General features: G+C 41.4%; 1 protein-coding gene across 2 annotated transcripts; it reads left to right on the top strand.

Annotated features, from left to right (window-relative positions):
* The first annotated feature begins 16,093 nt into the window (after positions 1 to 16,093).
* Positions 16,094 to 24,898, top strand: TRIM21 (tripartite motif containing 21). Of its 2 annotated transcripts, XM_037068639.1 has the most exons (7): positions 16,094 to 16,154; positions 17,702 to 18,156; positions 18,636 to 18,731; positions 19,733 to 19,963; positions 22,968 to 22,990; positions 23,678 to 23,778; positions 24,065 to 24,898. In XM_037068639.1, the coding sequence occupies exons 2-7, from the start codon at positions 17,749 to 17,751 to the stop codon at positions 24,610 to 24,612; spliced, it is 1,407 nt and encodes a 468-aa protein (XP_036924534.1). In that variant the 5' UTR covers positions 16,094 to 16,154; positions 17,702 to 17,748; the 3' UTR covers positions 24,613 to 24,898. The 2 variants fall into 2 exon arrangements, with proteins under 2 accessions (XP_036924534.1, XP_036924535.1); XM_037068640.1 differs by lacking the exon at positions 18,636 to 18,731.
* Positions 24,899 to 25,172: the final 274 nt, after the last annotated feature.

Genomic DNA, 25,172 nt, shown 5'->3' with positions numbered 1-25,172 from the left:
AGTGATTCCAGGAAGGTGTTGTCCACCCTACAAGTAAGAGGCATTCATTCATTTGATCATCACTTGTGAAGTCCCCAAGTGTGGGCTGCAAAGGAAGAGCTTCCCCACAACCCTTTCTTAGGCCATGACAGAAACTTCATTTCTTTTAGGAGTTTCATTCCCCTCTATTTCCTGACTAATTTAATATTCTCTTTGAATAAGTAACATTGAAACAATTTGATGACTTGATCTCTGCTTATTGCATCAGCTTCTCAGTACCTGTCTTTTTATTGGCCTAAACAACCCCCTTTTTTCCATTTAAGCAATACCCAAAAGCCTATCTTCAAAGTGTCTTCTCAGATGAAATAATGAAAAAAAAAAGAGAATAATTTTCTGCTAAAATTTAGGATGCTGTTAGGAACGAGCAGTATAGATTCCATTTCTATTTATTCTTAGAGGCAAATTTTTCACAGTCTGACATACATGTTAACAAATATACCAGAAAGGCCACACTCAAACAAATGACACATCTTCAAAACTATCCTCTGTGGAGGCTGGTTGGTGTTCACTCAGTTGCTGTTATGCAACCAACACTTTCTTTATTTATTTTCTGGACATTTTGGGGCCCAAAACAAGCTCTCTGAATGTGTTCAATGGCAAAAGTTTCTCTCCTGTGAGGATGTGTTGGCTTAGAAAAAGTATTCAAGAGTTCTTCAAAGCTAAGTCTGGTAAACCCAGATGCATTCATTTTTTTTGTTAAACTCTTTCTTCCCCAACCCCACCTGAATCTTTTTGGCTGCTTAAAGCTTTCACATTTTCTTCTGATTCTGCCTCTGAGACAGTCCTGTGGGCATAGACTCAGTTTGGAAGCACTTTTGTCTTAAATATCTCCTTTTCATCCCTCTTACCATAAAGGATGTTGCGATAGTCCCAAGTACTTTGAAGCTCTCCTCAGTTGTGGGCAGAAGGGTAAAGCTGACAGGACTGGAGGAAACCACCTGAAGAGTCAGGCAAAGAAGCAAGAGCTTCAGAAGCCTGGGGTTAATAATGTTAAGCAGGGAGCCCAGATGTAGTGTGTAAGTTCATCTACCTCCATAACTTCACATGGCAGAATTAGGCTGCACAGTCTCCCCAGGTTCTCTCCTCAGCAACAGGACTGCATCTCTATTTGTCTACTAAGGATTTGCATTGTAAATCAAATGGCCTGCAGGACCACAAACTGTAATTGCCCTATTTTCTCCCCAAAGTTCACCTTCCAATACCTGTCAGGTTTTGCACCCTTTCTTGTTATCCATGAAATCTCCAGGGGGGGGGAAAGATGCAAACACCTATCTCTTTTCACTCTGTAACATATTCCCCAAAATAAATGTATTTGAAATATCCCCTCCTCTCAGATTCCAGTGAAACTAACCCAGCCAAAATCATCACTATTTCCCTAGATATTGTTCACAGCCACCTAACTGCCCTACTTTAGTCATTTCTGTCCCTCTTTATGTATCCTAATCCATTGCCAAATTTTCATTAGAATCTTGATCAGCATACTTGAGAAAAGACAACGGTGGACATTTAAATTAACACATGCATAGGAAGGAAACACAGTGATCAGATTTGTTTCAGGAAGATGTCTCCTACCACACCTTGGTTTAATGACTCTCACTGGCCCCTGATGCTGTAGGATCAGGTTTAAGTGAGATCATTATACCAGGTCCATAAGAGGAAGAACCTCGTCCATCCTACATTTCTAACCTACTCAGTTACTTCTCTCCTAAACATTATAAGCACCATTTATAAGACATTCTTCTACTCACCAAATTTACCACTTTTGATAATTCATAAAATATATTTTTGTTTAAATATAAAATATACATAGAAAAGCCTACATATTGCAAGTGTAAAGCTTGAAGAATTTCCTCAAGGAGAAAATTGGTTGAACACAACCATGTAACAAACACCCAGATCAAGAAACAAAATATTTTCAGCCCCCAGGATCCTCCCGTGACACCTTCCAGTTGCCCCATCTTCTCAGTGATAACCACCATCCTCACTTCTAATACCACAGGTTAATCTTGCTTATTAGAATCATGTAGGATATACTCTTACCTATCTGCCTTCCTTCATTCAACTTTATGTCTGTTTGTTCAAGAAATGAACATGTAATTTAATTGTTTTGCAAGCACTACCTAACTAAACTGACTTTCTGTTATGTGTCAAGCACTGTGCTAGAAAATGACATACAGCAAAGAAAACCAGGAATACCCGAAAGGAATGTGCTTGTTTGTTCCAATACGCCTATGCATAATTCCACTCAGGATCTGATGTTGATCACTGATGATAAGAATAGCTCCTATCACTTATCCACCATGTGCCAGATTCTGAGTAGGAATGATCACTTACCTACACTCTTCACAATAAGGAGCTGAGTCTCAGGTTGAATAATGTGCTACAGGCCAAATATTTGGTAAGTGAATGATCCTGATCTCAGCTCAGCACTGATTCTCAAGGCCATGTGCTAGCAAACAGCTTATGAAACTTTCCCCAAACTGTCAGTCAAGACATGGGCTATCTGATAGGCCGGAGCTCAAACAGAAAGGCTTTTTCTTTGGGCACAACTTAGTCCATACACAAATAACAGCTTGGGGCCTGCCCAGGAGCACTGACTGTCATTCCACATAGCAAAGAGCATTTTGTACAAAGTTTCTGAAATGTCAAATACATGCCACAATTGCACCTGAATAAATACCTTCTCCAGCAGCTGGCCACTTGGACATTCCCTATCTCCATGGTTGTTAGAGATCCCTACGTCACTGTGCTGGAGTTAAGTCCACTTTCTGTATCTTTTTTTTAAAAAACTCTTTTCCTTTTTATTTTTTTTCCTTTTTTTCAATTTTTTTATTTAATTATTTTTCAAGTACAAAAAATAAAAATAAAAAAAATGAAGTTACTGAAAAAAAAAGTCATTGATGAAAACTTGTATAAGTATCTTCAAGATAAATTGAAAAAAGACATCTATCCTGAAAAACGAGACTCTCCCAGGGGTAAGTTATGATTATGATAATCAGTTGTGCAAAACTGTAAGCAATGACAATAAAAAATAAAATTTCATAGTTAAAAAAGAAAAAAAAAAAAAACCTCTTTTCCGTGTCCTTTGCTTTCTGACACTTCTTCAGGGTCCTAAGTTTATTTTCTCACAAAATAATAGTAAGAAGCAGAAATTAACATATTTGTCTCTTATAAATGCTATCTGCATATATCGCTTACTTAATACACTAACCTTGTGAAATGTTTTCATTTCTAGATGAGAAAATTAGGGTTCATGGAGTCAAGTAACTTTCCCAAGGTCAGGAAGCTAAGTGGCAGATCTGGGATTTAAATCCAAGCTGGCCCATAGACAAAGGCTACCTGCTTAATTGCTTCATATAAGAAACAGTGATTCTGGCCCTGTGTGGCCCTTAAATGCTTTGCTATCAGGATTATTTGAAGGCCGGTTTTTCTCCCCTTTCTCCAGCCTTGTGTCCCTATAAAGCAGATGCAGAGCTTTGAGACCAGAGTGAGGTCTCCAGCTGAAAGGAGTAGTACTTGGATCAACCCAGCCAGGCCTCCACCCCCATCACTCTCAGTTTTTCTAACCTTTCCACATAGGTTGGAACTCATCCTCCAAATACAATGGCCCAGTTACCTTCCACAGCTCACCTGCACCCAAGACCCAGGAACGCTGCTGTGTCTGATACAAGGGAGACTGCATCCATCCCCTGCTAGTCTACTGCTACAGGGATGACACGGAGTTCACCCAAACTTTGTGTTTTTGTAATGTAAAAAAGGGGGTTGCAATAATGCTGACCTCACAGAACAGTATGAACATGGCAAAGCTTGCTTCCCAAGCTTGTGAGTGGCATCAATTCCTTTCTATAGATGAGACAAGGAGATAGAGTCTGAGAGGTGCGGAAACCTGTCAATGACCACATTAAAAGTAAGCATAAGCCCTGACTGGCGTAGCTCAGTGGAATGAGCATGGGCCTGCGAACCACACCATTGCGGTTCGATTCCCAGTCAGGGCACATGCCTGGGTTGCAGGCCAGTTCCCAGCAGGGGACTCACGAGAGGCAACCATACATTGATATTTCTCTCCCTCTCTCCTTCCCTTCACCTCTAAAGATAAATAAATAAAATCTTTTAAAAAAATAAGACAGTAAAAAATATTTTTAAAAAAAGTAAGCATAAGAGACCAGCTTCACCTGGCAGGATAGCTCAGTTGGTTGGAGAAGTGTCCCAATATGCCAAGGTTGCAGGTTCAATCCCCAGTCAGGGCACACACAGGAATCAACAAATGAATACATGAATAAGTGGAACAATAAATCGGTGTTTCTCTTTTCTGTCTCCCTTCCTCTCTCTCTCTAAAACAAACACACACACACAAAACAAAAACATAAAAGACCAGCTCCAAGCACAGTCCATCTGACTCCAAAGCTCGTGTGTATGTTCATTCCTCAGCAATCTCATCTCTAAAATCTTTAGTAATAATACATGTCATTTGATATCAGTATAAAGATTAAAGGAGAATGCATGCAAAGCACTTAGGACAACTCTGGCATATAATAAGCACTTAATAAATATTAGCTATTACTACTTTTTGAGTATTTACTACTTTATGAGGTGGGTACAGTTATCATTTTCATTCTGCACATGGAAAAACGAAGGTACCAAGTAGTTAGATAACTTGCTTAAAGTCATGAAATAAGTAGAGGAGCCAGAGTCCAAATCGAAGCAGTCTGACTCCAGAGCCCACATTCTTCAGCACTGTGTTATGTTGCTAGTTTCTGCTAGCTATGATGATTATTAATGCTGTTAATGCTGCCAATTTTCATTCCCAAAGACGATAAAACACAATTACAGATTTATGCAATCTCATCTACCACCTCTACCTCCNCTACTTTTTGAGTATTTACTACTTTATGAGGTGGGTACAGTTATCATTTTCATTCTGCACATGGAAAAACGAAGGTACCAAGTAGTTAGATAACTTGCTTTAAGTCATGAAATAAGTAGAGGAGCCAGAGTCCAAATCGAAGCAGTCTGACTCCAGAGCCCACATTCTTCAGCACTGTGTTATTTTGCTAGCTTCTGCTAGCTATGATGATTATTAATGCTGTTAATGCTGCCAGTTTTCATTCCCAAAGACAATGAAACACAATTACAGATTTATGCAATCTCATCTACCACCTCTACCTCCTCCCTGACCTGTTCTACATATCAGTCCTTGAACTTCCCCACAGAAAATTTCTAAGATTATAAGAGGTCCATGCGCTTATTGACCAACCCTCTGCTGCATAGTACTTGAATTTAATTATAGACTCATGACTTAATTATAGACTCATGACTTAAGAAAAATTTTTTCCTGCCAGTGTGGCTCAGTCAGTTGGAGCATTAGCCTGTAGATCAACAGTTCGAGGGTTCAATTCCCAGTCAGGGCATATGAGTAGGTTGCTGTTCAGTCCCAAGTAGGGGGAAAGAGGCAAGCAACCGATCAATGCTTCTCTCTCACATCAATGTTTCTCTCTCTCCCTCGCTTCCCCACTCCCTAAAATCAATAAGTGTGTCCTCAGGTAAGGATAAAAAATAAGAAAAAGAACTTTCTTAAGAGAAATAATCTCCTGAGAGAGAAATGAGAAAGAAATAGAGAAGGAGGGAGAGAGAGCAACAGAGACAATCAGTGTAGAAAAAACTCTTCTAAGGGTGTGGGAAAAATTAAACTACACTCTCTGCTCCTCTACTATCTTACTAATCCAGGTTCTAGAAGACTGAATATAGTGAAGAAACTGTGTGTTTCTATAATCAGGGAAGTCTGTCCCCAAATGGTTCGAGGTCAAGCTATGAGCCATGAATCAGCTCAGAGAAGGCTAGAGACCCTTCTCCCACAAGAAGATTTCCATGGCAACCAAGCATCAGTCTCCAGCACTCAAGAGAATGTTAGGCTATAAGCCTCTGGATTTGCCAGCTGAGTCCTGGGACTGAAGAAGCCCCAGGTCTGGAGCGAAGAGAGAAATTGCAGAGAAATAGGCCCTGGCACAGCAGCCTTAGCCTAGCAAAAACTGTCAAGAGCTGGGAACCCAAGTTTTCCCCAAACCCATGATGCAGTTATGCACCAGTCAACATTAGCTCTAATACTGCTCTGATCAGAAATAAGCTTAGCATAAATCTGCCCTGGCCAGACCCCTATAACTTGGCAGTCACAATCTGCAGAGTCTCCAGCTCCCCAGAAACAACGCTGACCATTTTTACCTCCAGCTATTTTCTTGGTGTTTGAAGCTTTTATTATGTTCTAGGGATGAAGGGGGGATGTGTGGAGAGGTGTTTGGTGCTGCCCAGATGTAGAAACACTGATGTACACTACCGGTGCATGGCCTCCGTGTTCAGTCTCCAGACCACAGGCCCGGCCTTGACCCTCTGGTTTCAACACTCACCATAGCTCCAGAGCTGTTGTCTCCTTACATCTAGTTCTCCGTTTGTAAAAAGCATCTCTTGCTGTGTCAATAAAGGCCGGAATTTTATAATCCTCCTGGTTGAGGTAGAAAAATAAAAGGTCTGCTGGGATCTGAGTGCAAATCCAAGAGATTTTCAGAATTGAACTTGCTGAATCCCCTGAGAGCTGAGCTAGGCAGATCTGGGACTTGGAAGGAAGCTTCAGGCAGTAAGTACATCCTGATGACTTTTCACAGAATTATCAGAAGAATACTAAAGTGCCCTGTACTGAGCACCTGCTCTTCCCAAAGAGTCAGCCCCATGAATTGCCTGGTGACAGATGGAGGCAGCTGGGGACCAAGAAGTTGGTTAGTGACTAGGACACACTCAGCCCTTCTGAAGCAACAGAGGCAATGAGGCATTTTCATTTCTCAAAAGAGTGAGCCAAAGTTCTTTCCAAATTCTGCCAAAGAGAAACCAAGCAAAGCAGCCAAAGAGCTGTATATGAATGCTTTAAACATGGGAAAGATGTCAGAGAGAAGTTCTTTAACTTCATGCCTATACCTAGGTGAGGAAGGTGGTTGAAAATAAACCTATAAGTATTAAGCAATATTTCCATTTCTCCTGGTATTAAGCCTTGGAGATCATCCATCAGCATGATGTCATAGGAAAGCTGAGATCTATCTCTAGAACTGTCACCAACTGTGATAATAAGCAATGGTGGTCTCCTCTGCCTCCTCCCACCGGCGGGGCCAAGTGGTCCTTCTCACTGCTCACTCTTCTGCCGGTTTATCTGCGCTCGCGAATGTGCAACCGTGGTCAACCTGCCCCGCACCCTCACTGGGTTCATCACTGGAGGCTGCTTAGTCTGCCGCTGGGGCCTGCGGGGGTCCATCTCACTGCTCACACCTCTGCTGGTTTATCTGTGTGCGAATGTGTGACTGCACTCAGCCTGCCCCACACCCTCACTGGGTCCACGATGCTACCCCAGCTGCCTACTCGCCTGGGTCACCTGGGTCGGGGGATTCTTCCTGCCCGACCCTGCTCCACTGCTGGCTCTGCCCCTCTTACTGGTCCTAGTTGAACGGTTCATTGTTGTTGGACTTCTGTGTAGTTCAGTTTTCTGTTCTTTGGCTTTGTTTACTAAACCTTTGTTGTATTCAAACTTGGTTGTGGGAGAAGGCACAGTGTTTCCACCTATGCCTCCATCTTGACCCCGCCCCCACATACAACGTCACAACCCAGCGACTGAGTTGCCCCGCCCTGGTGAACACCTAGGGCTCCGATCCTGATATGTAACAGGCACAAACAGTCCAAAATATGGCTCAAGAAGAACTCAAAGCCCCAGAGCCGATAACTCTAAGTGACCAAGAAATAGCGAACCTGTCAGATGCACAGTTCAAAACACTGGTCATCAGGATGCTCACAGAACTGGTTGATTATAGTCACAAATTAGAGGAACATATGAAGGCTAAACTAATTGAAATGAAGGGAAATGCACAGGAAACCAATAGTGATGGGAAGGAAACTGGGACTCAAATAAATGGAGTGGACCAGAAGGAAGAACGAAACATCCAACCAGAAAAGAATAAAGAAACGAGAATTCAAAAAATGAGGAGAGGCTTAGGAACCTCCAGGACATCTTCAAACGTTCCAACATCTGAATTATAGGGGTACCAGAAGGGAAAAAGAAACAACCACGAGTGGAAAACTTATTTGAACAAATAATAAAGGAGAACTTCCCCAGTCTGGCAAAGGAAATAGACTTCCAGGAAATCCAGGAAGCTCAGAGAGTCCCAAAGAAGTTGGACCCAAGAAGGAACACACCAAGGCACATCATAATTACATTAGCCAGGATGAAAATGGAGAGAATCCTAGAAGCAGCAAGAGATAAGGGGACAGCAAAAAATGTCCCCTTGTCACCTACAAAGGAGTTCCCATCAGACTGTCAGCTGATTTCTCAAAAGAGACCTTACAGGCAAGAAGGGGCTGGAAAGAAGTATTCCAAGTCATGAAATCCAAAGACCTACAGCTAAGATTGCTTTATCCAGCAAAGCTTTCATTTAGAATGGAAGGACAGATAAAGTGCTTCTCAGATAAGGTCAAGTTCAAGGAGTTCATCATCACCAAGCCCTTATTCTATGAAATGTTAAAGGGACTTATCTAAGAAAAAGAAGATAAAAAATATGAACAGTAAAGGACAGCAAACTCACAGTTATTAACAACCACACCGAAAACAAAAGCAAACCAAGAGGACAGCTAAATCAGGAGCAGAACCATAGAAATGGAGATCACATGGAGGGTTAGCAACAGGGGAGTGGGAGGAGGAGAAGTGGGGAGAAGGTACAGAAAATAGCATAGACAGTAGGTAGAAAATAGATAGGGGGAGGGCAAGAATAGTAGGGGAAATATGGAATCTAAAGAACTTGAGACACGTAGTCATAAACTAAAGGGGAGGAATGGTAGGGGAGAAGGTGTGCAGGGTGGAGGGGAATGAAATGAATGGGGGAATAGAACAACAACTGTAGTGGTATAATCAATAAAATATATTTTTAAAAATAAATAAAAAATTAAAAAGTTGCAGAAAAAACTGTGAAAATAAGCAAATTACTTAAACTCCTTGAGCCTTTATGCTTCACTTGTAAACAGAGAATAATGGCTATTTCATGAGATCACTGTTAGAATTATATTAGAATATAAAAACACTCAGAAAAAGATTTGAAACATCATAGAATCTGCATACAGACTCCCTTTCTACTCCAATAGGAGACAGAGAACAGGCTTCAGTCGTCTGTCTGGACTCCTCTACATTGCCCATCCACAGGCCATGCTTCCCCACCACTCATCATCAGAGTTTGGGGTTTGCCAAATAAACTTTTAATCTGGGGATAAATTTAGATTTACAGAACAATTACAAAGATACTATAAAAAGTTTCTGTATGTTCTCCAGCCAGTTTCTTTAATGTTAACATAAACATGGTACATTTGTCAAAACTGAGGAATTACTAATAGTACATTACTACTAATTACAGTCCAGATTTTATTTGTATTTCCCCAGTTTTTCTACTAGTGTCTATTTTCCAGTTCAGGATCCAATGCAGGGTACCGCACCATGTCTGCTTAGTCTATTCTGGCTTGTGACAGTTTCTCAGTCTTTCCTTGATTTTTACAACCTCGTGAGTCCTGAAGAATGTTAGTCAGTTGTTGTTGTTTTTTTCAGAAGATGAGAGATTTTAATTCACCAACTTCAGCTGTCCTCTCTTCCTTTTTTCTCCAGCATGGAGAGAAGGACAATACAGAGGCAATAGGCTACACTGTGGAATGTCCCGAGTCTTTATTCTACCCCAAGTCCCAGTATGTCCTGCAGGACAGAAATGGGACATCTGATAGTTCTGGCTGCTTGACCCCATTAGCAGCAATTCCTGAGGTTTTCCAAGTAGTTCCTCCAACCAAGAGACCAATCATTGTCCTCCATGGTCTGCACCCCAATATAAGCATTCTCAGACCTATCACACAACACTTTTTTCACTAAAATTTTACTGAAATTTTAGAAATTTTGCAGGTTCTTATCACGATCCAAACTTGAAAGGGAAAGAGATACTTTTAATGGATTTCTGTGTTTTGTTGAAATACAGACATCTCTTTGATGAAATCTTTTCTTTGGCCTTTCTAGTGCCTCATTCTGGATGCTTTCTTTGCCTTGAAACTAACAAATAGGGCTCATGGCAGGTTGTCTCTCAAGTATGGGATGAGAGAGAAAAAATGATCAATGGAAGTAGAAGGATGAAACCAAAAACCAGATCTATTTGTTCATAAGACTACTCTCAATTCAATTTATTCAAAAATCTACATTATCCACTAGTCTTTTTTTTAAGATTTTATTTATTTATTTGTTTGTTTGTTTGTTTATTTATTTATTTATTTTTAGAGAGGGGAAGGAAGGGAGGGAAGAGAAACATCAATGTGTGGTTGACTCTTACTCTCCTTCTACTGGGGACCTGGCCCACAACCCAGGCACGTGCCCTGACTGGAAATCAATTGAACCCACAACCCTTTGGTTCACAGGCCAGCACTCAATCTGCTGAACCACACCAGCCAGGGCAAATAGTCTTTAAAATGTTTTTAAAAACTGGGATTCTTCTATCTACTGTGCTTTATCTAAAGATTAAATCAGACAGCAATCTTGTCCTCTAGTAGTTTATGCCTCTACAAGATAGTTTCCTTCCCATCCCCCAACATAGGAGTCAGTCCTGTTTGGAGGATCTGGTGAAGAAGGGAGAAGCCCTTTCACCAAAGTAAATGAACTTGGTTCTAATAAATTGGAATTTGCATCTATCCCCTGGCTCTTCCAGGCTTCTTAAACTACTGAAGAAATAAACAAAGGATGTGGTTTCTATACCGGCTAGAATGACTTTTCCATATTACCAAGGAGAACATGGGTTGCTGGCACAGCATAGGGGCAAGGAGACTGTGCCTAAAACCCAAAATATACACTAGAGCAGGGGTGTCCAACCTTTTGGCACCCATGGTCCACACTGGAAAAAGAAGAGTTGTCTTGGGCCACACACTAAATACACAAACACTAATGAAAACTGATGAACAAAACCAAGGTCCTTGCATAATCTTCATGATATCCACCACCACATATAAACATAAAAGTCCTCACGTAATAACCCAGATGACACAGCGGGCTCTTCAATAATCTTGTAAAGTTGTAGAGCAGATCCTAAGTTTGTGATCACTAGTATAGAAAATGTACATACCTAAGTGATAAAACACCATTGATTTTTTCAATATTTTTATCATAAAAGCAAAAGAAAACAGGGCAACATAAAACTAGTTGGATGTTTGACATTGTATCTGAGAAAGTAGTGCATCGATATCTGGTTTGATAAAAGTAGTTGCAACTCTCAGTGAGTTCTCAAGGTGCTCATCAGATATTTTGGTTCTAATTTTACTCTTAATGTGTTTCATTCTTGAAAATAGTTGCTTGCAAATGTAGGTGCTGCCAAATAGCGATGACATAAATAAGGCATGATTGTGAGGCAAGGGATATTTGTCTCTGGGAAGATAGGACCTATAAAAGTCCAGTAAGGGGACATGATCAAATTTTTATTTAAGTTGAATGTCAGATTGCCACTCTATGCATTCCATTTGAAAATTGGCAGGTTAACATTTATGTCAACTGAAAATAGAGTCACAGATAGAACAAAATATTATTTCCCCAGAAATCTTGAAATTTGTTTTCAAACTCATTTATCAAATTGAAAAGCAAGGCTGCATATTTTTTGCTGTTCACTAGACTGTGTTTAGCCAAGGTGTCAAAATGCACAAAAATTGTTTGCCTTAATCTGAGCTTGCCCTGATTTCAATTTCACTTGGGACACTGTTGTGGTTTGAAACATGGTATTGATAAGTTGGTTTTCACCTTGGAAATGCATGTTTAAATGAGTGGCTAAATCCACCACAAAGACTAAATCTGTAAGCCAGTTCACATCATCAAGTTCTGGCACAAATTTGGTTTTGGATACCATAAACGACTTGATAACATATCACAAATCAAAAAAACTTTTCAACATTTGGCCCTGACTTAGCCATCTTACTTCCAAAAGTAAATTATGGCACCACCATCAGCATCAATGCTTTTAAGGAATTCCTGGAACTGGTGATGATTCAATCCTTTGGCACTTATGAAATTCACAGTCTTGATGATGATTTGCATAATGTTATCCATTTTTAAGGTCCTTGTGGATAAATTTTCTTGATGTACTGTGCAATGATATTTTATCAAATGTGAGTTTTATGTGACAATTGCATCATCTTCTATTAATTTTACAAGTCCCTCTCTTTTTTATGCCATTGCTGGGGTATCATCAATAACTCTAACAGATATGTTGACAATGGCCAAAGAAAATCTCTTTAACGTATTTTTTACTTCTTCATATAAATCTCTTGATTTAATTGTGTCTTTTAATGGCACTAAAGAAGCCATTTCTTTAGTGACATTATATTAGTCATCAATACCTCTAATAAAAATGGCAAGTTGAGCTATATCTGTAGCCTCAGTGCTATCATCCATTACCAAAGCATAAAATTTAAAATTAGCAGCTTTACTCTCCAAATTTCTTTCCATAAATTTTCTATTTTCTTCAACTCACCTGGTAAGACAAGCTGATTTTAGGAATACCCCTCTTTCTTTCAGGGCAAATTATTTCTGCCATGCTTTCTATACATTGTTTAATAAACTCGCAGCAGTAAATGGTTTTTATTTTTTTGCTATTAAATATGCTACTACATAACTAGCTTTTACAGTGGAATCCACCTGAGTTGTAACTTTTTGAAAAAATTTTTGTTGAGAAGACAGACTTTTTTCATTTCTGCCATTTTGTCCTTATGACACAATCCTTCATACACATTAAATTTGGCAGCATGTTTTTGCATATAATGCCTTTTCAAATTATAGTCTTTGAAAACTTGCACAAATTTTCTGCAAATTAAGCCAAGTGCCTTAATATTTGCCTTGACAAAAAGTAGTTATCTGTCCACTTTTCACTGAACAATTTTCCTTCATCCATAATTTTTTTTCAAGGTTCTTTTTTCTTTTGAGATGCTATAGAAGCCATCCTGGAATAAAAAAAAAAAAAACACAATAATAGATAAGGAACTTTATTTATTTTTTAAAATTATTTTACTGCTGTTCAGTTACAGTTGTCTGCATTTCCCCACGACCACTCCCCTCCCCAACCACAGCCAAACCCACCTCCCTCCCTTGCTTCCACCCTGCCCCTTGGTTTTGTCCATGTGTCCTTATAGTAGTTCCTGGAAACCCTTCTCCCCATTATCCCCTCCCTCCTCCTCTCTGGTTACTGTCAGATTGTTCTTAATTTCAATGTCTTTGGTTATATTTTGTTTGTTTTTTTTCTTTTGTTGATTACATCATTTCCTTTTTTATGAAAATTAATTGACAGGAAAATAGAAAGCAAAGTTTGGGCCCTCCCATAGCCCTCCCTGCTGCTGATACACGTGAGGCAGAGGGCTGACAAAGCTGTAAAGCGTGGCAGGTGATGTGTGAGGCATTAATGAGGTGTGGAAGTACCTCTAATAATTAAATAAGAATGCTTACCTGAGTCCTAAATAACATTAAACACCTAACATTGCAGTGGTAGGTTGAAATATTACTGATAAGCGCTGTCTCACTAAGTCACCCCGAACACATGTAATGTCTGATGGTGTCAATTCTACTGTTTGTGCTTGGAAGATAACACACTGGAAGCCACGCACCACGGTAAAGCTGAAGCTACTCATGCATACAAATAGCAAGAGTGTATGTATGTTTATTTTAAATAACACTGCGACACATAATCACAAAAAAAATCTCATAGTGTTTTAAGTAAATTTACAATTTAGTGTTGGGCCACATTCATAGCCAGCCTGGGCTGCATGCAGCCCACAGGCCTTGCTCTCAAGGAGGTTTAGATGGAGAAAAGAGTGCCCAGAGTGCTTTCTCACTTGCCACTATCTGCTTTGATAGCCCTGCACTAGAGAAATTCCTCATTATCATTGCCTGATAACAATGGCCAATGTGTTAAAGACAAGAACGTTAAGGACCTTGATCCTTCAAGAATGAAGATTTGGGTCACATCATCAGGAAAAGAACACTGGATTGCCAACGTACTGGGAGTAAATGAGTGGAATTTGGAATGAGTGGCAACATTGGTCTTAGAGCCAATTACCAAGGTGGGGACTGTTGCAATTATGAACGTGTTATGTTAACTTATTTATATGTATATTACTGAACATGCACCAAAGCAATCCTATGGTGTATGTATTAACATCCTAATTTAATAGATTAGTCCACTGAAGCCCAGAGAGATGGCACATAGCTAGTAAATAGCAGGGTTAACACTGAATCCATGTCTGCCCTAACATGAGATCTCGGCTTTTCTACCTCTTTTAAAAGTAGCTGGCTCAACGCCTGCAGGAAACGACAAAGGGTCTGCAGTGATGTGAAGAATTAGCCCTTTTCTGAGTGTCTGCAAATTCACGTACAGGTCTCTTCTTCATTTAATTTTTTTTCACTCTTTTTTTACTTTGTTTTCTGGTACTGTTTCCGAAATCAAATTTGAGTACAGTAGCACAATTTGGACATTAGGTGTTGCCTGATGCAAATGCACTAAGCAAATGCTCTTAAAAACAGATAGGCAATTTCAAAGAAGCATGAAATTCTTTTAGGTTTGCTAAATCTATAGAAAATATTAAGCAAAGATGAACTTATGTTTTTACTTAAATTATAAAGGAACTGAAAAAGGAAAAAGCACATCTGAGTTGGAAGAAACTGAGAATTCTTCTAGCCTCCCACAGTTCCTCTTTTCTTCATCCTTCTCTACATCTTATGAGCACAACCCTACCAACCCTTCCCACAGCCTCTGCTTGGACAGACAGGGCAGACTGTTCTATCTCTGGGATGTCACCAAAAGAGGCTCCTCTCTCGACCTTTCACCTAGTGCACCTATGCTTTCTGTGCTTAGTCAAGCAAGTCACTTCTCCCCATTCAGCCCAGTGCCTCTCCTGTAATATAAATCTAATAATCATGAAATTGTTATGTGACTATAATACTGTAACTGGATAGAGAGAGCAGCACTATTCACAATAGCCAAAAGGTGGAAGCCATCCAAATGCCCGTTGACAGATAAACAATGGATAAAGAAAATGTACAGACATACAATTGAAATTAGCCTTTAAAAAAGGAAATCCTGTCATATGCTACAAGATGGTCGAAACTTGAGGTTATTGTTGTGAAGTGAAATAAGTCATGCAAAAGGACAAGTACTGTATGATTCCACTTATTGAGACACCTACAATAGTCAAATTCAGAAACAAAATAGAATGATGGTTGTGGGGACTGAGGGGAGGGGGGATAAGCAGTCATTGTTTAATGGGGACCGAGTGACAATTTGACAAAATGAAAAAGTTCTGTGGGTAGGTAGTGGTGCTGGTCTCACAACAGTGTGAATGTATTTAATGCTACTGAACTATACACCTAAAAACGATTAAGATGGTAAATCTTATATTATGGGTATTTTAGCACAATTTTTAAAATAAAAATAATAAATAATAACCTAAGAAGATCCCTAGCTCAGTGACAAGACAGTTGGTGCTCAGTAATTTTCAGTTCCTTTCTTACCACTTACTGGTGTGATGCACACCTTAGGGTCATGCAAAATAAGTTTCTTACACCCTGATGTTAAAAGAATATTAAGTCTCCTGAAAAGGAACTGTGTCTGAAAGCAGGAAGCAGACAGTGGCAAGTGAGAAAGCGCTCCAGGCACTCTTTTCTCCATCTAAACCTCCCCTGAGGGCACAGCACGTCGGTAGGAGATGGCCCCACCATCTAATAGATACCGTATTTTACTATATTAGATCATGGGGACGTGGAAGGGGCGCAAAGCAAGAAGCAAATGCGCAAACCTTTCCCTCTGATCCAGCCTCCCAGAGGTACCAGCCCGGGCACCCGCAGCCTCTGACCCAGGCGGGGCCTCAACTCCGCCTTCTCTCCCTGTACCGCCTCCCGTTCCCCTCTTGCCCCGCCCCACTCTTCAGTCTCCCTCCCCGCCCTTACTCCTCCCACTCTCTTCCCTAGGCCCGCCTCCCTTCCTGACTTATAGGAAATAGAAAGTGAAATAGAAAGCCAGCTGCCATCCCATGAGTCCCTTGAAAAGGTGAGTGACCCAGGCTGAACTGAGGTACCCCCGCCCAGATCTGAAGATTCCCCTTCCAATCAGTCCCCACCCAGAGAGCCTTGGGGATCAGTTTCCCCTTCTCCGCAGCAGGACTCGCTCAGCCCAGGCCCAGCAATTCTTCCCGCGCTGGCGGGTCTGCCTGGGCTGCCCTGTTGCTTCCACCAGAGCTGGGACTAAGGCCTACAGAAGGTGAAAAAACCGGGACTGAAACCTAACCTCAGGGTGGTCGGGAGGAGCCTGGTGTGGGGGAGGTATGCGATCTTTGAGACTCCCATCCCTCCCTCTGGAGGAGAGAGGAACAGGGTTGTTTAGGATGTTAGAAATGCACGGGATCTATGCCCTGGAGGAAATGAAGACAGCTGTCTGGGTCGAGTAGCTGAGAGAAGAGCCCAGGGAGTGCTGACCACACATGCATGTATGTGTGTGTTATAAACATGTACATATATGTGCACATACATATACGCACATTGTATATCTTATAAGAATAAATGTTCTTTATAATTCTTTGGTACAGATTTATTAATTAAATTTATTGGGGTAATGTTGATTAATAATATATAAATTTCAAGTGTACAACATTTCAATTCTACACTTGCATGCTTACCACCTAAAGTCTAGTTTTCTTTTATTACCATACATTGGGCCCCCTTTACCCACTTCACCTCCCCTACCCCCTTCCCTTCTGGTAATCACCACACCATTGTCTGTGTATGATTTCTTTATTTATTTTGTTTGATCGTTCCATACTTCTAGTTATAAAAGTTATATGTAATTTAGTTATATGTAGATTTAAATCCCACATATGAGTGAAATCATGTGTTTTTGTCCTCTTCCGTCTGACTTATTTCAGTTGGCCTAATACTCTCAAGATCCATCCCTGTTGTTGAGGAATAAATATTCTTATGTATATATTCATATATATATGTGTGTGTGTCCTATATATGTCCTATATATACATATATATGTATATACATATATACATACATATATATAGGACATGTATACATATAGGTATATATATCCTATATATGTGTATATAGGACATATGTATACCTATATGTATATATGTGTGTCCTATATATCCTATATATCCTATATATATGAACATATATATATATATGAATATATATATCAACTACCATTTTTGAAGACTAATGAAGAAGTGTGCCAAGCATGTTGCCCCTTCTCTGGCACATGGAAAGCTCGTGGTAAATGGTCACTATTGCGGACAGAAAAAGCCTGGACACTGAGGGTTTAAACAGAGATGGATATGATGAAAATAACAGCCCTATCTCTGAGGTTCCCAACAGTTTTCACTGTCCATTTTGGGGACTCAGTTTCCCCTTCTATTTGACTGGATCAATTGACCTGACTGTGGAAGAGAAGGTCTTGTTATTCAGGATAATGTTCCAATCTAGTTTTAACACCCTCCAGTTCACTCTCCCTTTTTTCTTCCTTTAAATTGTTTTGTTTTTCTCACACAACCTTTCTCATCTTCTCCCTGACTCTTCTCTCCTCTCTACTAGGTTACCTAAAGCTCTCCATATTGCTCCTTAATAGGCACATTTCCCCGATGGCCTCTGCAATGCCCTTGGCAATGATGTGGGAGGAAGTCACATGCCCTATCTGCCTGGATCCCACAGTGGAGCCAGTGAGCATTGACTGTGGCCACAGCTTCTGCCGCAATTGTATCTCTCCAGTTGGGAAAAATGGAGGTGGTTCCTGTCCTGTGTGCCGGGAAAAATTCATGGTCAGGAACTTCCGGCCTAATCTCCAGCTAGCCAATATGGTGGACAACCTAAAAAAAATCAACCAAGATGCCAAGGAGGGTTCAAAGGGGGAGCAATGTGAAGTGCATGGAGAGAAACTTCACCTATTTTGCGAGAGAGATGGGAAGGCTCTTTGCTGGGTTTGTTCCCAGTCCCGAAAACACCGTGACCACCCCATGGTCCCAATTGAGGAGGCTGCTCAGGAGTACCAGGTGAGTCCTTGGCATGGAGGCATAAACAGGTAGAAAGGAGATGGGGTCCTATGAGTGCTTTGTTCCCCAGAGCTGGGGATAGGAGAGAGTTGTCCATAGAGTTGAGGGACTGGAGAAAGGAAGAGTGTTCCCCACCTTCTATGTCTGATTTAAGGATGATCACAACTTTCTCATTCCCCAGAAACGGGTGATGCTGTGGGAAATCACTGCAAGGATCATGTTTCCCTGTGGCTTCCTGGTTAATTAGGAATGAGTAGTGCCCCTTCCCTGCCATCCCAACAATGTGGCTCCTTTCTAAGAAACATGAGCTTTTCCCCAAAGTATTGCCATCCACAGAATTTTCACGAAAGAGACTCTAGTCCTCCTTCCTTCTTTGCCCTCAGGCTTTTCTAAGAACCTGTAGGATCTTCCCCCACCTCGCATCACACACTCCGCCTTCTTGGTCTGATTGGGCATTAACCTGGTATCTTTCTCTACAGGAGAAAGTCCAGGAGGCATTAAGGAAACTGAGAAAAGAGCAAGAGTTTGCTGAGAAGTTGGAAGTGGATGTTGCAATGAAGAGAACAGCCTGGAAGGCAAGAGTCACATCCCAAAAGGAATCTTAGATCAAAAGACTACACAGGGTCCAGAGTCCTAGCTTCAGGAAAGCCCTAACCATAGCTATACCTGTCTGAGGAGTGGTAGAGTCAGCATATCTCACTCTTCAAGAACCAACAGTTCTCAATGTCTCCTGATAGAGGGAAATAAAAAGTATGGAGCTCAAAGAGAGCTCCCAATCAGAAACAAAGCTCGAGAGTCTTAGGACAAGGTGCTACGGAAAAAGCCCAGTCTTAGGGGTGATCATAGCAGTGCTTTGGTATCTGAAACAGAGCTATCCCAGAAGAGTTACATCTAGGCCTGTCAGGAAATGACAGGGGCTATAAGGAACAAACTTAAGGAAACCACCAAGGCCTGAGGTAGGAAAACCAGTCTGACCAGATGGTTGCTTGACTGTATCCAGATCACTGATCCAAAGTAAAATGGAGAACTAAAGCTTATTCTGCACTGGTGATTTGGATGTGGGGTGGGTCAGGGATAAAGAGGAGTGAAAGCAACTAATGGCCAATTGGTACCAGAACAGGAAGATTTGGGACAAAGGGAGGTGAACAAAACTGTGATGGCCAAAGGGGTCATCCTGTGTTGTCGGGTGGCCTAATCACTACCACAAGAGAGCAAGCAAAGCACATCACCAAGACTTTCTTTCCCCAGGACTTAAGAATGGTGTTGTGGGCCTGTCGTTGTGAGGTTGTTTGAGTGAGGACAGTTGTTACTCTCTCAGTAACACAGACATGAAGACAAAATGACACATTTGGGTGCTGACTGGGTTTTGAGAGAAGTTGAGAAAGTCTCTGAATCCATGGGTTAGAGCAGCTGAACTCACACTGACTTCCCCAGAAAAATGTATATGTGTGTGTTTGTTCCCAGACAGTGCCAGAGTGGGGAGTCTCCAGGGAGCAGGAGTGGGTATGGACACATCCATTCCCAAAGCTTCAGACATTCTGATAAAACCTCCTCTCTCTTTTCATTGACACCAAAGGGGAAGGTTGAGACACACAGATTGCGAATTCATGCAGAGTTTGAGCAGCAGAAAAACTTCCTGGCTGAAGAGGAACAGAGGCAAATGCAGAAGCTGGAGAAGGAAGAGGAGGAAGAGCTGAGAATCCTGGGAGAGACAGAGGCCAAACTGGCCCAGCAGAGCCAGGTCCTACAGGAGCTAATCTCAGAGCTGGAGAGGAGAAGCCGGAGCTCAGAGCTGGAGCTGCTGCAGGTGAGACGGAAGAGGCTCCCAATCTGCACTCAAGGAGGAACCAAGCAGAAGCCAGAGCTCTCTGGGGCTACCATCACAGTAAACAAAAACCCAGTCCCTGGAATTTTCTTAAATAAAACAAATTGGAATTCAGACCCATGAGTTTGCAATCAAGGCATGGAAAGATAATAGATTTAAGAAGGAGTATTCCATGCAGCAATTTTTTAAAAACGGACATCTCTGGTAAATGCCTGCTCTAACATGTACCAGGTTCATGACCTAGAGCAAGGTCCTTAATCTTTCTGAGTATCACGTTTCTTTTTTTTTTTTAGGTATTATTTATTTATTTACTTACTTATTGAATATGTTTTGGTTGTTCAAGGAGGCACAGTGTGTCTACCCATGCCTCCATCTTGTCCAGAAGTCCTATATTGAATATATTTTATTGATTATGCTATTACAGTTGTCCCATTCCACCCCCTTCATTTCCCTCCCCTCTACACACCCCCTCCCAACTACATTCCCCCCTTTAGTTCATCTCCATGGGTCATAAGTTTTTTAGCTTCTACATTTTCCATACTATTCTTGCCTTCTCGCTATTTTCTCCCTACCATTTATGCTACTTATTCTCTGTATCTTTTCCCCCTCTCTCCTCCTCCCACTCCCCTGTTGCTAACCCTCCATGTGATCTCCATTCCTCTGGTTCTGTTCCTGCTCTAGTTGTTTGCTTGGTTTGCTTTTGTTTTAGGTGTGGTTGTTAATAACTGAGAGTTTGCTGTCTTTTTACTGTTCATACTGTTCATATTTTTTATCTTCTTTTTCTTAGATAAGTCCCTTTAACATTTTATATAATAAGGGCTTGGTAATGATGAACTCCTTGAACTTGACCTTATCTGAGAAGCTTTTTATCTGCTCTCCCATTCTAAATGAAAGCTTTGCTGGATAGAGCAATCTTGGCTGTAGGTCTTTGGATTTCATGACTTGGAATACTTCTTGCCAGCCCCTTCTTGCCTATCAGGTCTCTTTTGAGAAATCAGCTGACAGTCTGATGGGAACTCCTTTGTAAGGGACTGTCCCCCTATCTCTTGCTGCTTCTAGGATTCTCTCCTTCATTTTGGTCTTGGCTAATGTAATTATGATGTGCTTTGGTGTGTTCCTCTTTGGGTCCAACTTCTTTGGGACTCTCTGAGCTTCCTGGACTTCCTGGAAATCTATTTCCTTTGCCAGATTGGGGAAGTTCTCCTTCATTATTTATTCAAATAACTTTTCCACTTGTTGCTTTTCCCCTTCCCCTTCTGGTACCCCTATAATTCAGATGTTGGAACGTTTAAAGATGTCCTGGAGGTTCCTAAGCCTCTCCTCATTTTTTGAGTTATTGTTTCTTCATTCTTTTCTGTTTGGTTGTTGCTATCTTTCTTCTGGTCCACTCCATTGATTTGAGTCCCAGTTTTCTTTCCATCACTATTGGTTCCCTGTTTCAGGTTTCTCATAGTTAAATTGATATTATACTATTACATATCTCAAAGAATTTTATGAGGATTAAATGAGAGAATCCACTAAGATTCTGATGAGTGTCTGGCCATGGGAAGGTTTTCAAAAAAAAAACTAAAAATACTGAACTGAAAATTAAGAGAGAGTAGCCCAGCCTCAGCCCTGCTACCAGTTTTCTCCATAACTTAAGGTTAAGTCTTTTTCCTTTCCTGGACCTAATTTCTCCATTTGTGAAACAAGGGAGAGGGAGTGGCCTAAATAACAAAGGTCTCCTGAACTTTAGTTATAAATGTATCACCTTTACACTTTCTGCTGCTTCAATGAACTACCCATTTTTAAGATGTTATTTTTCTTTTAAATTGTCTCATTCTTTTAGCAGAATAAACTTAGTTTAAAAGGAAATTTGCCCTAATCAATAGTAACCAAGAAGTCATATATGTTGATATTGATATTGTTAGTGATACTTTCTATTTCATAACAAAAATAATAACTGCATCTTCTTAAATAGCACATATTACATGCCAGACATTGAATCCCTTATGACAATGTGATAAGGTGGTACTCCTATTATTCCTATTTTATCGGTGAGAAACTAAAGCACAGAGATGTTAAGAGACCAAATGAGATACTAAAGCTAAATAGCTTGACCAAGTTCACCCAAATAGTAAGAGAGAGAGCTAAGATTAAAATAAGTACATAACTATTTTTTTAATTCATCAATGCATATTCTACTTAAAATGACCTCATATCCACCAATGTTTTGTTTGATTCACTTTGGGAAACTAGGAACTCGATGTTCTCAAAAGTCCCTTCTATTGTAAGAGTCTATGTTCCTTTTCTCTGTCTCATTCAGATGTGGTCATGAAGCCATTTCTTTCTGTTTGGGCAAAAATGCTGACTGGAATGGTTGACTTGGAAGGCTCTCTTCTTCCCCTTACCTGAATCTTGCTTTGACTCAACATTGAGCCAAGCTTCTAATGCACTTTTGACGAGACCTAGAAGCCTGCTAGTTCCAGATAAGGACACCCAGCCTGGGTCACAAAATATTCTCAGGCAATTTGATTTCACATACATGGGGGAGCAACATTAACTACAGCACAGGGCAGAGCTTTAACTGACCAGCCTTTTCTTCCAAACAACTCAAGCCCACCAATGAGAGAGAGAAATTTCTGTGCATCCTGATTTGGCTGTTCTTTCTCTGGGCCACAGCCAGCCTGGGCTATTTGCTCCTTTCCACTCTACTGGACCTGTTAATCTCCCCAAGAATCTGGTCTGTCTAATTTGTTTTCTGAGTCCTTAAACAGATCACCCTTCTCTTGGCTGTAGGTTACATGTGGGGTTCTGGTGACCCCACAAGCATCCACACATCCCTCTGTTCCAAGTTGGTAAGAAATGTCTTTCAGGCCCTGGCCCAGAAGAACTGAGCAGAGCAGTGCCTGTGACCTCAGGGTGTTGTCTCATTACTCATAGCACTGAAGACTCAGTCATTAATGCAGTGATTCCAGAACTTACTCTCTGTCTCCTTTTTCCTCAGGAGGTGAAAAGTATCCTGGAAAGGTAAGGAGAGGTTTTCTTTGCTAGAGAAAGGGGTGGCAGGAAGTGTACTTACCTGTGTAAAAGATTATTGAGTTAGAAAAACATGCACTGAAGTTTTCTCCCTCCTCCTGCCTATGCTCAAAGATCCAATCCTTCATAAAATACTTTCTAGTCTCAGAAGGCTAATTAATAGGTGCCTCAGTTGGTGAGCTGCCCAAAGTAATTGGACTGTAACATGTTCACAAAGGGAAGCCCTGACAAACAGGGAAATTCTGGGAAGTTCTAAGTCTGCAACCTGCTGGGACTCCTTTAAAAAAGCATCCAACCAGTTACAAACCTCCCAGAAAGAGCTGTGGTCCGAAATGGTAAGACTCACAGTGTGGGCGAGACTCCTTGAGGTTCCTTAGGGAGTGATTCTGCAAATATATCCACACCCTGCCTATAAAATGAAACAGAATGTGCCTGTGTGGTGGCCTCAGGCATGGAGAGAAGGTACAGACTCTCCACATGTTCCAGAGGCCCTTGTGACCCAAAAGGCCAGATAGGAAATAAATCCCACCCCCAGGAGTCCTAACACATCAGGCATTTTAAAATCTGTATTGAATCAAATTATCAGTCATCCACAAAAGAAGTTATAGCATTAGAGTTCAGAGAGGGTGGGGTAGGAATTGGAGACAAAGACGGGATATCTAACTCTGTTTCCCCCAGGTGTGAGTCCTGGAACCTGAAACAGCTGAATGTCGTCTCCCCAGACCTGAGGAGTGTGTGCCATGTGCCAGGGCTGAAGAAGATGCTGAGGACATGTGGAGGTAAGGCAAGATACAGGAGTGTCGGACTGGCCTTCTGAGCAGCAATGGGATGACAAGGGTGCAGAGTAGGTCCAGGGTCAAGGAGGGATGGAAGGTCAAAGTAGGTGGGGCAGGAACAGAGCTCAGGAAAGTGGCCCCCTCAAAGGTCCCAGCCATGGGCTAGAGCTGGCTGGGGTGTCATTTCATCACAGTAAGGCTCAGGCTCACCCTCGCATTCCCCTACCACAGGCACAGGGTTAGTGACTCCCCACACTCTCCCGTTCTGACCGTGGTGCTCTCTCTGCAGTACACATCACTCTGGATCCACACACAGCCCATCCATGGCTCATCATCTCAGAGGATCAGAGACAAGTGAGGCTTGGAAACACCCAGAAAAAGCTGCCAGAAAATGAGGAGAGATTTGATACTTATCCCATGGTCCTGGGTACCCAGCGCTTTGACTCTGGGAAACTTTACTGGGAGGTAGATGTGACGGGAAAGGATGCCTGGGACCTGGGGGTTTGTAGAGACTCTGTGCAGAGGAAGGGGCATTTTTTGCTCAACACCATGAATGGCTTCTGGACAATCTGGCTGTGGAAAAAATGGAAATATGAGGCTGGCACCTGCCCGCAGACTCCCCTCCACCTTTCAGTGCCTCCACGCCAAATTGGAATCTTCCTGGACTATGAGGCCAACACTCTCTCTTTCTATAACATCACTGACCATGGCTCCCTCATCTACACCTTCTCGGACTGTACCTTCAATGGACCCCTGCGGCCTTTCTTCAATACTGGTTTCAATGATGGCGGAAGAAATGCAGCCCCTCTGACCCTCTGTCCTCTGAGCATGGGGTGATAGGGATCCACTGACTGTTGATGGCTCTCCCTGGTCACTGACACCCCCTTTGTTGATATCCCCTCCTCAGCCACTGACCCTGCCTTATTTATCCATGAACTCTGAACCACCTTTGTTCCTGCAGAGGTGTCAGGATACTTTGACAAGAGGTCACTGAATATCTATGTCAAATGATCTTTAATATCTGTATTCCTGCCTTAGATAGCTTGTGATTTCTCCATGAGACAAACTACTTATATTTGGTCCAAATTCATCTGGATCAACCAAAACATCTTTCTGCCTTCTTTATGTGACTCAAGTTTTGTTTTCTCCCTGCCACGTCTAGGCCTTTGCTCAGATCACTATTTTATCTTGCAGGGTTTGCAAAAGTGTTTCCTAAGTAAATTTCATCTTAACCTATCCCATTCAATACTTGTTTTCATCCACATCTGGAATAGTCTTTCCAACACGCACACATCTATCTGATCATAGGTGACTCCACACTGCCAATAGAAAACGGTCACATTTATTTTTTTACACAACTGAATTATGCATACCTTAGACTGGCAAATCACCATTCC

Source organism: Sturnira hondurensis, unplaced genomic scaffold (assembly GCF_014824575.4).
Source record: "Sturnira hondurensis isolate 20B ecotype Veracruz unplaced genomic scaffold, ASM1482457v3 Scaffold0017746, whole genome shotgun sequence".
Classification (NCBI taxonomy): Eukaryota; Metazoa; Chordata; class Mammalia; order Chiroptera; family Phyllostomidae; genus Sturnira; species Sturnira hondurensis.
Note: the sequence above shows the minus strand (reverse complement) of the source record. Positions and strands in the feature narration are given on the sequence as shown.